Source organism: Pristiophorus japonicus, chromosome 12 (genome assembly GCF_044704955.1).
Source record: "Pristiophorus japonicus isolate sPriJap1 chromosome 12, sPriJap1.hap1, whole genome shotgun sequence".
Classification (NCBI taxonomy): domain Eukaryota; kingdom Metazoa; phylum Chordata; class Chondrichthyes; family Pristiophoridae; genus Pristiophorus; species Pristiophorus japonicus.
In genome coordinates, this window is record NC_091988.1 from 70,540,987 (window position 1) to 70,553,447 (window position 12,461).

At 47.7% G+C, this 12,461-nt stretch overlaps 1 protein-coding gene across 1 annotated transcript in view; it reads right to left on the reverse strand.

Annotated features, from left to right (window-relative positions):
* Positions 1–12,461, reverse strand: part of uroc1 (urocanate hydratase 1) — a 136,950-nt gene that overhangs the window by 71,814 nt on the left and 52,675 nt on the right. Inside the window, exon 9 of the mRNA XM_070894933.1 lies at positions 10,218–10,306. Within this exon, the coding sequence (XP_070751034.1) occupies positions 10,218–10,306 (89 nt within the window). The remainder of the gene's footprint in view (positions 1–10,217; positions 10,307–12,461) is intronic.

Sequence of the window (12,461 nt, forward strand, 5' to 3'; positions counted from 1 at the left end):
GAGCGGGTGCAGGACATTCTGAAAAGGGAGGGTGAACAGCCAGTTGTCGTGGTGCACATTGGTATCAACGATATAGGTAAAAAACAGGATGAATTCCTACAAGTCGAATTTAAGGAGCTAGGAGCTAAATTAAAAAGTAGGACCTCAAAAGTAGTAATCTCGGGATTGCTACCAGTGCCACGTGCTAGTCAGAGTAGGAATCGCAGGATAGCGCAGACGAATACGTGGCTTGAGCAGTGGTGCAGCAGGGAGGGATTCAAATTCCTGGGGCATTGGAACCGGTTCTAGGGGAGGTGGGACCAGTACAAACCGGACGGTCTGCACCTGGGCAGGACCGGAACCAATGTCCTAGGGGGAGTGTTTGCTAGTGCTGTTGGGGAGGAGTTAAACTAATATGGCAGGGGGATGGGAACCAATGCAGGGAGACAGAGGGAAACAAAATGGAGACATAAGCAAAAGACAGAAGGGAGATGAGTAAAAGTGGAGGGCAGAGAAACCCAAGGCAAAAAACAAAAAGAGCCACTTTGCAGCAAAATTCTAAAGGGTCTAAGTGTGTTAAAAAGGCAAGCCTGAAGGCTCTGTGCCTCAATGCGAGGAGTATTCGGAATAAGGTGGACGAATTAACTGTGCAGATAGCAGTTAACGGATACGATGTGGTTGGCATCACGGAGACATGGCTCCAGGGTGACCAAGGCTGGGAACTCAACATCCAAGGGTATTCAACATTTAGAAAGGATAGACAGAAAGGAAAAGGAGGCGGGGTGGTGTTGCTGGTTAAAGAGGAAATTAATGCAATTGTAAGGAAAGACATTAGCTTGGATGATGTGGAATCGGTATGGGTGGAGCTACGGAATACCAAGGGGCAGAAAACACTAGTGGGAGTTGTGTACAGACCTCCAAACAGTAGTAGTGATGTTGGGGAGGGCATCAAACAGGAAATTAGGGGTGCATGCAATAAAGGTGCAGCAGTTGTCATGGGTGACTTTAATATGCATATAGGTTGGGCTAACCAAACTGGAAACAATACAGTGGAGGAGGATTTCCTGGAGTGCATAAGGGATGGTTTTCTAGACCAATATGTCGAGGAACCAACTAGGGGGGAGGCCATCTTAGACTGGGTGTTGTGTAATGAGAGAGGATTAATTAGAAATCTCATTGTGCGAGGCCCCTTGGGGAAGAATGACCATAATATGGTGGAATTCTACATGAGGATGGAGAATGAAACAGTTAATTCAGAGACCATGGTCCAGAACTTAAAGAAGGGTAACTTTGAAGGTATGAGGCGTGAATTGGCTAGGATAGATTGGCGAATGATACTTAAGGGGTTGACAGTGGATGGGCAATGGCAGACATTTAGAGACCGCATGGATGAACGACAACAATTGTATATCCCTGCCTGGCATAAAAATAAAAAAGGGAAGGTGGCTCAACCGTGACTATCAAAGGAAATCAGGGATAGTATCAAAGCCAAGGCATACAAATTGGCCTGAAATAACAGCGAATCCGGGGACTGGGAGAAATTTAGAACTCAGCAGAGGAGGACAAAGGGTTTGATTAGGGCAGGGAAAATAGAGTACGAGAGGAAGCTTACAGGGAACATTAAAATGGACTGCAAAAGCTTCTATAGATATGTAAAGAGAAAAAGGTTAGTAAAGACAAACGTAGGTCCCCTGCAGTCAGAATCAGGGGAAGTCATAACTGGGAACAAAGAAATGGCAGACCAATTGAACAAGTACTTTGGTTCGGTATTCGCTAAGGAGGACACAAACAACCTTCCGGATATAAAAGGGGTCAGAGGGTCTAGTAAGAAGGAGGAACTGAGGGAAATCCTTATTAGTCGGGAAATTGTGTTGGGGAAATTGATGGGATTGAAGGCCGATAAATCCCCAGGGCCTGATAGTCTGCATCCGAGAGTACTTAAAGACGTGGCCTTGGAAATAGCGGATGCATTGACAGTCATTTTCCAACATTACATAGACTCTGAATCAGTTCCTATGGAGTGGAGGGTAGCCAATGTAACCCCACTTTTTCAAAAAGGAGGGAGAGAGAAAACGGGGAATTATAGACCGGTCAGCCTGACATCGGTAGTGGGTAAAATGATTGAATCAATTATTAAGGATGTCATAGCAGCACATTTGGAAAGAGGTGACATGATAGGTCCAAGTCAGCATGGATTTGTGAAAGGGAAATCATGCTTGACAAATCTTCTGGAATTTTTTGAGGATGTTTCCAGTAGAGTGGACAAGGGAGAACCAGTTGATGTGGTGTACTTGGACTTTCAGAAGGCTTTCGACAAGGTCCCACACAAGAGATTAGTGTGTAAAAGCACATGGGATTGAGGGTAGTGTGCTGACGTGGATTGAGAACTGGTTGGCAGACAGGAAGCAAAGAGTAGGAGTAAATGGGTACTTTTCAGAATGGCAGGCAGTGACTAGTGGGGTACCTCAAGGTTCTGTGCTGGGGCCCCAGCTGTTTACATTGTACATTAATGATTTAGACGAGGGGATTAAATGTAGTATCTCCAAATTTGCAGATGACACTAAGTTGGGTGGCAGTGTGAGCTGCGAGGAGGATGTTACGAGGCTGCAGAGTGACTTGGATAGGTTAGGTGAGTGGGCAAATGCATGGCAGATGAAGTATAATGTGGATAAATGTGAGGATATCCACTTTGGTGGTAAAAACAGAGAGACAGACTATTATCTGAATGGTGACAGATTAGGAAAAGGGGAGGTGCAATGAGACCTGGGTGTCATGGTACATCTGTCATTGAAGGTTGGCATGCAGGTACAGCAGACGGTTAAGAAAGCAAATGGCATGTTAGCCTTCATAGCGAGGACATTTGAGTACAGGGACAGGGAGGTGTTACTACAGTTGTACAGGGCCTTGGTGAGGCCACACCTGGAGTATTGTGTACAGTTTTGGTCTGCTAATTTGAGGAAGGACGTTCTTGCTATTGAGGGAGTACAGCGAAGGTTCACCAGACTGATTCCCGGGATGGCGGGACTGACATATCAAGAAAGATTGGATCAACTGGGCTTGTATTCACTGGAGTTCAGAAGAATGAGAGGGGATCTCATAGAAACGTTTAAAATTCTGATGGGTTTAGACAGGTTAGATGCAGGAAGAATGTTCCCAATGTTGGGGAAGTCCAGAACCAGGGGTCACAGTCTAAGGAGAAGGGGTAAGCCATTTAGGACCGAGATGAGGAGAAACTTCTTCACCCAGAGAGTGTTGAACTTGTGGAATGCTCTACCATGGAAAGTTGTTGAGGCCAATTCATTAAATATATTCAAAAACGAGTTAGATGTAATCCTTACTACTAGGGGGATCAAGGGGTATGGCGAGAAAGCAGGAATGGGGTACTGAAGTTGCATGTTCAGCCATGAACTCATTGAATGGCGGTGCAGGCTCGAAGGGCCGAATGGCCTACTCCTGCACCTATTTTCTATGTTTCTATGTTTCTACCCAGCTCGTGGTGATAGAGCAGTCATTCCCAAGTTGCTTCAACAGCGTGTTCTCTCATTGGCACATGATGGACACCCTGGCATTGTCCGCATGAAGCATTGGTGGCCTGGGATTGACACTTGCATCAAGGAGTTTGTCTCACACTGCGAAGCATGCAGTCTGAGCGAAAAGGCCACAAACATCCGACCAGCACCAATGAAGCCCATTCCATGGCCACAAAGACCATGGCAACAACTTAAGTTGGAGATCTTTGGTCAAGTTGAAGCAGCTCCACAGCATCAGCGTTTCTTTGTTGTAGTACATGACCTGCATTCCAAATGGCCAGAAATCGCTACAAGTTCAGTGACCTCATCAACAATCGTCTCTATTCTGCAGCCTGAAATGTATGTTCATGAAGTGGGGCCTCCCAGAGCTCATAATCACTGACAATGGACCAGAGTTTGTGTCCGACCAGTTTGCAGATTTCCTCACTCGTCATGGTATCGAGCATCGCCTTACTGCTCGGTACAATCCTCAAAGCAACGGAGGTGTTGAGCGATTTAACCGCATCAAAGAGGGTTTGAAAGCCAACCTCGTAGTAGGCCAAACATTCGATGAAGCGGTTCAAACCATTCTCCGCACATACCGTTTGACAAAGCACTCGCTAACGGGGAAGACACCCGCTGAGCTCATGATTGGGCGGAATCTTCGCTGGCTACTGGACATTCTCAAACCCCCAGCCAAACCTAGCGCGAAGATAACCACACTCGCATCCCAGATTTCGGAACGGCAACGAAAAGTGAAGTCGTGCAATGACACAAAATGACGCACTCAAAAGCCCCAACTGAAGAATGGAGATTGGGTCAGGGTTAAGTGCCCAAACCGGAGTCATAAGCTCGCATCTTCACTTTCGCCTCCACAACAGATCGGGCGATAGTTCAGTCCTCACACCTACGAGCTCAATAATGGAACTCGCTGGAATGCTCGTAGACTGATTCCAAATCACAGGCCAACAGGCCAGCAGGATGGAACAGAGGCAACGTTCTGTTTCCCAACCGAAAACCTCGATCAAACACCGCAAGCCCCGCGCTGGTCTCAGCGTAACAGAACACAGCCTGGCTATCTCAAGGACTTTGTCTGTTCATAGACCGTGTTTTCAGAAGGGGGGAAATATGTAAATATTTTGTGTTCATACGCTATTTGTTTGTTTCACGAACCCTCACTTGACGGCATTAGGACCCTGAGGGAGCTATTCACACACTTCTGTAAACATGCTGGTTCATGCTGGTTTTGGGTCACCATTTTGGGAGTTGCTATAAAGGGCACAGTAAGTTACATTACATTTGTTTCAGTTATTCTGTTTATTTACGTCCACAACACCCCTCCGACAGTGCGGCGCTCCCTCAGTACAGCCCCTCCGACAGTGCAGCGCACCTTTAGTACTGCCCCTCCGACAGTGCGGTGCTCCCTCAGTACTGCCCCTCTGATAGTGCGGCGCTCCCTCAGTACTGCCCATCCGACAGTTCAGCACTCCATCAGTATGGCCCCTCCGACAGAGCAGCACTCCCTGAGCATTGCCCCTCCAACAGTGCAGCGCTCCCTCAGTACTGCCCCTCCAACAGTGCAGCGCTCCCTCAGTACTGCCCCTCCAACAGTGCAGCGCTCCCTCGGTACTGCCCTTCAGACAGTGCGGTACTCCCTCATAGAAACATAGAAAGTAGGTGCAGGAGTAGGTCATTCGGCCCTTCGAGCCTGCACCACCATTCAATAAGATCATGGCTGATCATTCACCTCAGTACCCCTTTCCTGCTTTCTCTCCATACCCCTTGATCCCTTTAGCCGTAAGGGCCATATCTAACTCCCTCTTGAATATATCCAATGAACTGGCATCAACAACTCTCTGCGGCAGGGAATTCCACAGGTTAACAACTCTCTGAGTGAAGAAGTTTCTGCTCATCTCAGTCCTAAATGGCTTAACCCTTATCCTTAGACTATGTCCCCTGGTTGTGGACTTCCCCAACATCGGGAACATTCTTCCTGCATCTAACCTGTAGTCCCGTCAGACTTTTATATGTTTCTATGAGATCTCCTCTCATCCTTCTAAACTCCAGTGAATACAGGCCCAGTCGATCCAGTCTCTCCTCATATGTCAGTCCTGCCATCCCGGGGAATCAGTCTAGTGAATCTTCGCTGCACTCTCTCACTAACAAGAACGTCCTTCCTCAGATTAGGAGACCAAAACTGAACACAATATTCCAGGTGAGGCCCCAGTAAGACTTCCCTGCTCCTATACTCAAACCCCCTAGCTATGAAGGCCAACATGCCATTTGTCTTCTTCACCGCCTGCTGTACCTGCATGCCAACTTTCAATGACTGATGTACCATGACACCCAGGTCTCGTTGCACCTCCCCTTTTCCTAATCTGCCACCATTCAGATAATATTCTGCCTTCGTGTTTTTGCCACCAAAGTGGATAACCTCACATTTATCCACATTATACTGCATCTGCCACGCATTTGCCCACTCACCTAACATATCCAAGTCACCTGCAGCCTTTTAGCATCCTGCTCAAACCGCCAGCCAGCTTAGTGTCATCTGAAAACTTGGAGATATTACACTCAATTCCCTCATCCAAATCATTGATGTATATTGTAAATAGCTGGGGTCCCAGCACTGAGCCCTGCAGCACCCCACTAGTCATTGCCTGCTATTCTGAAAAGGACCCGTTTATCCCGACTCTCTGCTTCCTGTCTGCCAACCAATTCTCTAGCCATGTCAGTACATTACCCCCAATTCCATGTGCTTTAATTTTGCACACCAATCTCTTGTGTGGAAATTTGTCAAAAGCCTTTTGAAAATCCAAATACACCACATCCACTGGTTCTCCCTTGTCCACTCTATTAGTTACATCCTCAAAAAATTCCAGAAGATTTGTCAAGCAGGATTTTCCTTTCATAAATCCATGCTGTCTTGGACCGATCCCGTCATTGCTTTCCAAATGTGCTGCTATTTCATCTTTAATAATTGATTCCAACATTTTCTCCACTACTGATGTCAGGCTAACTGGTCTATAATTGCCCATTTTCTCTCTCCCTCCTTTCTTAAAAAGTGGTATTACATTAGCTACCCTCCAGTCCATAGGAACCGATCCAGAGTCGATAGACTGTTGAAAAATGATCACCAATGCATCCACTATTTCTCGGGCTACTTCATTAAATACTCTGGGATGCAGATTATCAGGCCCCGGGGATTTATCAGCCTTCAATCCCATCAATTTCCCTAACACAATTTCCCACCTAATAAGGATTTCCTTCAGTTCCTCCTTCTAACTAAACCCTCGATCCCCTAGTATTTCCGGAAGGTTATTTGTGTCTTCCTTCGTGAAGACAGAACCAAAGTATTTGTTTAACTGGTCCGCCATTTCTTTGTTCCCCATTATAAATTCACCTGAATCTGACTGCAAGGGACCTACGTTTATTTTCACTAATCTTTTTCTCTTCACATATCTATACAAGCTTTCGCAGTCAGTTTTTATGTTCCCAGCAAGCTTCCTCTCATACTCTATTTTCCCCCTCCTCATTAAATCCTTTGTCCTCCTCTGCTGTATTACAAAATTACCCCAATCCTCAGGTTTGCTGCTTTTTCTGGCCAATTTATATGTCTCCTCCTTGGATTTAACACTATCCTTAATTTCCCTTGTTAGTCACGGTTGAGCCACCTTCCCCATTTTATTTTTACTCCAGACAGGGATGTACAATTGTTGAAGTTCATCCATGTGATCTTTAAATGTTTGCCATTGCCTATTCACTGTCACTTTAAGTATCACTCGCCAGTCTATTCTAGCCAATTCATGTCTCATACCATCGAAGTTACCTTTCCTTAAGTCCAGGACACTTGTCTCTGAATTAGCTGTGTCACTCTCCATCTTAATAAAGAATTCTACCATATTATGGTCACTCTTCCCCAAGGGGCCTCGCACAACAAGATTGTTAATTAGTCGTTTCTCATTACACATCACCCAGTCTAGGATGGCCAGCCCTCTAGTTGGTTCCTCGACAAATTGGTCTCGAAAACCATCCCGAATACACTCCAAGAAATCTTCCTCCGCCGCATTGCTACCAGTTTGGTTAGCCCAATCAATATGTAGATTAAAGTCGCCCATGATAACTGCTGTACCTTTATTGCACGCATCCCTAATTTCTTGTTTGATGCTGTCCCCAACCGCACTACTACTGTTTGGTGATCTGTACACAACTCCCACTAACGTTTTCTGCCCTTTGGTGTTCCATAGCTCCACCCATACAGATTCCACATCATCCAAGCTAATGTCCTTCCTTACTATTGCATTAATTTCCTCTTTAACCCCACCTCCTTGTCCTTTCTGTCTATCCTTCCTAAATGTTGAATTCCCCTGGATGTTGAGTTCCCAGCCTTGGTCACCCTAGAGCCATGTCTCCGTGATGCTAATTACATCATATCCGTTAACTGCTATCTGCGCAGTTAATTCATCAACCTTATCCTGAATACTCCTCGCATTGAGGCACAGAGCCTTCAGGCTTGTCTTTTTAACACACTTTGCCCCTTTAGAATTTTGCTATAATATGGCCATTTTTGCTTTTTGCCTTAGGTTTCTCTGCCCTCCACTTTTACTTTTCTTCTTTCTATCTTTTGCTTCTGCCCCCATTCTACTTCCCTCTGTCTCCCTGCATAGGTTCCCATCCGCCTGCAATATTAGTTTAAACCTTCCCCAACAGCACTAGCAACACTCCCCCTGGGACATTGGTTCCGGTCCTGCCCACTTGTAGACCATCTGGTTTGTACTGGTCCTACCTCCCCCAGAACCGGTTCCAATGTCCCAGGAATTTGAATCCCTCCCTTCTGCACCCTTCCTCAAACCATGTATTCAGCTGAGCTAGCCTGCGATTCCTACTCTGACTAGCACGTTGCACTGGTAGCAATCCTGAGATTACTACTTTTGAGGTCCTACTTTTTAATTTAGCTCCTAGCTCCCTAAATTCGTCTTGTAGGACCTCATCCTGTTTTTTACCTATATCGTTGGTACCTACATGCACCACGACAACTGGATGTTCACCCTCCCTTTTCAGAATGTTCTGCACCCGCTCCGAGACATCCTTGACCCTTGCACCAGGGAGGCAACATACCATTCTGGAGTCTCAGTTGCGGCCGCAGAAACGTCTATCTATTCCCCTTACAATAGAATCCCCTACCACTATAGCTCTCCCACTCTTTTTCCTGCCCTCCTGTGCAGCAGAGCCACCCACGGTGCCATGAACTTGGCTGCTGCTGCCCTCCCCTGATGAGTCAGCCCCCTCAACAGTACCCAAAGTGGTGTATCTGTTTTGCAGGGGGATGACCGCAGGGGACCTTCTACTGCTCTTCCTGTTGGTCACCCATTCCCTATCTGGCTATGTACCCTTTACCTGCGGTGTGACCAACTCACTAAACGTGCTATTCACGACATCCTCAGCATAGCGGATGCTCCAGAGTAAATCCACCCACAGCTCCAGTGCCGCAATGTGGTCTGTCAGGTGCTGCAGGCGGATGCACTTGCCACAAATGTAGTCGTCAGGGACACCGGAAGCATCCCTGACTTTCCACATAGCACAGGAGGAGCATAACATGTGTCCGAGCTCTCCAGCCATTAATTAACCCTTAGATAAACTTAATTTGGCAACAACAATGCTAAAAGGTTACTTACTGAGCACTCAGCACTGCCCCCTGACAGTGCAGCATTCCCTCAGTACTGCCCCTCTGATAGTGCGGCGCTCCCTCAGTACTGCACTGAGAGGGTCGGCCTGGATTTTTGTGCTCACATCTCTGGAGTGGGAATACGGAATATGAAGAGGGCAGGAAGAGCTTTTATTTTGGCTGAAGGGAAGTTGAGGTTTGCAATTGAGTTCCACGGAAGGATGTTGAAGGAAGGAGTGTGAATGGGGTCAGAGATGGCCGGAGAGAGAAAGGACCAAGGGATGCAGGGACGGTCAATTTAAACTTGGCACTAATGGCCTCAAAATGGCATTTGTCGCTCGGCTTATTGACCCGTTAACGAGGCTCCAACTGTCGCCATTTTACATGGGGCTTCTGCTGAGTGGCCAAGACTCCTGTTTCAGCCGTTAGGCCCCTTTGTTGTGCAAGTCAGTGACCCGTGACATACATAAGGCACCAAGTGGCGATTGCTGACTGCGCCGCACACTCTCCCACCGGTTTAACTGGCTGAATAACAGGCCCCAAACGGATAAGTTTCAAATCATTCTCGTGGGGCAAGAGTGAGCCCCTGGGTTCTACAGAAAAAATCTTCAGACCCAGGATCCCCCACACCCCCACTCCAACCGCTGCGATCGCAAGCATACAAACACCAACCCTCACCCCGCCGCCCCCCCCCCCCTCCTCCCGCCACGACTCAACTTGCTGCCGGACACTCGATATTGCACCGGTCTAAATCCAGTGAACTATATTGGGACGTCCGTTTGGAGCCAATTGGGAGAAATTGGGTGGGTGGGGTTGAGGGATATGGGGAGAAGGTGCAATTGAGGGATATGGTGAGAAGGTGGGGTTAAGAGATTCAGTGAGAAGATGGGGTTGGCGGATATAGGGAGGAGGTGTGTCGGTGGGCTTGGGAGAAGGTAGGTAGGTGTGGTTGAGGGATATGGGGTGAAGGTGGGTTTGTGGGATATGAGGAGAAGGTGGGCAGGTGGGGTTTGGAGGTTTGGTGAGAGGGTGGGTGAGGATTACGGTGAGAGAATGTGACGTACCTGATTTGGGCTACGCACTGGTCCAGGCTGTTGGTGATCTGCATTAACCAGCCTTGTTGGTGACGTTTCTTCAGAGCTCCCTCGTCAACCTGAGAGGAGTAAGGAGTTCATGACAGGTTACTTCCAGCCAATCAAATCGATTCTCTGGTTCCCCATGGTTCCCATTAAAGGAGCGGGCGTTCTAATGATTTGCCACAACCCCACGATCGGACGCAGTTGTACAGTTACTGAGGTCGCTCAGTCACCCCTTGTCATGGTACTTGACGTGCTAGAACACCAGGAATCTCCAAAACACCAACAAAATCAGCCATGGTCTTATTGAATGGCGGAGCAGGCTCGAGGGGCCAAATGGCTGACTCCTGCTCCTATTTCTTATGTTCTTATGAAATACTGCCAATGCTGGGAATCTGAAATAAAACCACAAAATGCTGGAAATACTCAGCGGGTTAGGCAGCATCTGTGGAGAGAAGCAGTGTTAACGTTTCAGGTCGAAGGTCCTTCGTCAGAACTGGAAGAAGTTAGAGATGTAATAGGTTTTAAGAAAGTAAATCCATCGATCTCAGCCTTGAAAGCTCCAATTGACCCCCAGCAACCGCAGCCTTTTGGGGGAGAGAGTCCCAGATTTCCACCACCCATTGTGTGACATCACCCCTGAATGGCCTGGTTCTAATTTTATTCCCCCTTCTTCTGGACTCCCCCCACCCTCCCCCCTCACCAGAGGCTATAGTTTCAGTATATCTACGAATCCATTTATGATTGTAAAGACCTCGATTCAATCACCCCTTAATCTTCTAACCTCGAGAGAATACAAGCCTAGTCTATGCAACTATGTAATTAGGGATGGGCAATAAATGCTGGGCTTGCCAGCGATGTCCACATCCCAGGAGCAAAACCTGTCCTCATAATTTAACCCTTTTATCCCCCAGGTATCATTCTGCGCTGCTGCCCCTCCAAGGCCAATATACCCTCCCTGAGGTGCAGGGCCCAGGATTCCAGGTGGGGTCTGACCAAGGCTCTGTACAATCCATGGGGAGAGCTCACTACCCCGGGAAATTACCGCCCCAGTATATTTCAGCAGCTGAGTGCTAGGAACCCAGCAATAAATGTGCTCCCGGTGGTTGAATAGATTTATTATTGTAATATTAGTGCTCGTAACCAGGGCGTGAAACAAAATGGCCGCCCCAGGGTATCCATCAGTCTCAGAGTTAAACAGAAGCCACTTGAATTTCCAATCGACTCTTGCCTCGGAGAACCGATGGTTTCGAGAACATTCACTGACTGGAGTGCCACAGTAACTGAAATTCTCCCGCCCGGTGTGTTGCTGAGCAACGTGGTTTCCAATGACTCGAACTGTCCCTGGTTTGAAAGCGGCTCCCGTTACTGACAGTAAGAGGAGGCATCCTGCGGTATCCTTCCCACTTACTCACGGCACCAGCGAGTTGGCCGAACTGAAAGAATCGGTGTGTTTGTTGTTGATTTTTCAGACAAGCCGAAACAGTGAGGAGAAGGTTCTTGTGCGGTCTTGTCCCGGAGGTTTGCCAGGAGTGAATGGGCAGCTTGTGTCTTAATGTTGCTCAATCATCCTTATCTTCCAATTCAAAAGGACAACATTTCTCGGCTTCGGTTGAAAGAGGAACATTCTCAAATTGTGCCCGATGTTTTCCTCTCCGATGCCAAAACACCGCTCCCCTCAACAACCAAAGCCGACAACACCACTCCTCACATCTGCAGAGACTCTCACATTACAATTATTTATTATTATTCGTTCATGGGATCTGAGCGGCGATATATTTCCAAGTCAGGGTGGTGTGTGACTCGGAGGGGAATTTGAAGGTGGTGGTGTTCCCATGAGCCTGCTGCCCTTGTCCTTCTAGGTGGTAGAGGGCGTGGGTTTGGGAGGTGCTGCCGAAGAAGCCTTGGCGAGTTGCTGCAGTGCATCTTGTAGATGGTACACACTGGAGCCACAGTGCGCCGGTGGTGGAGGAAGTGGATGTTGAAGCTGATGGATGGGGTGCGGATCAAGCGGGCTGCTTTGTCCTGGATGGTATCGAGCTTCTTGAGTGTTGTTGGAGCTGCGCTCATCCAGGCAAGTGGAGAGTATTCCATCACACTCCTGACTTGTGCCTTGTAGATGGTGGAAAGGCTTTGGGGAGTCAGGAGGTGAGACACTCACCGCAGAATACCCAGCCTCTGACCTGTTCTTGTACCCACATTATTTGTGTGGCTGGTCCAATTAAATTTCTG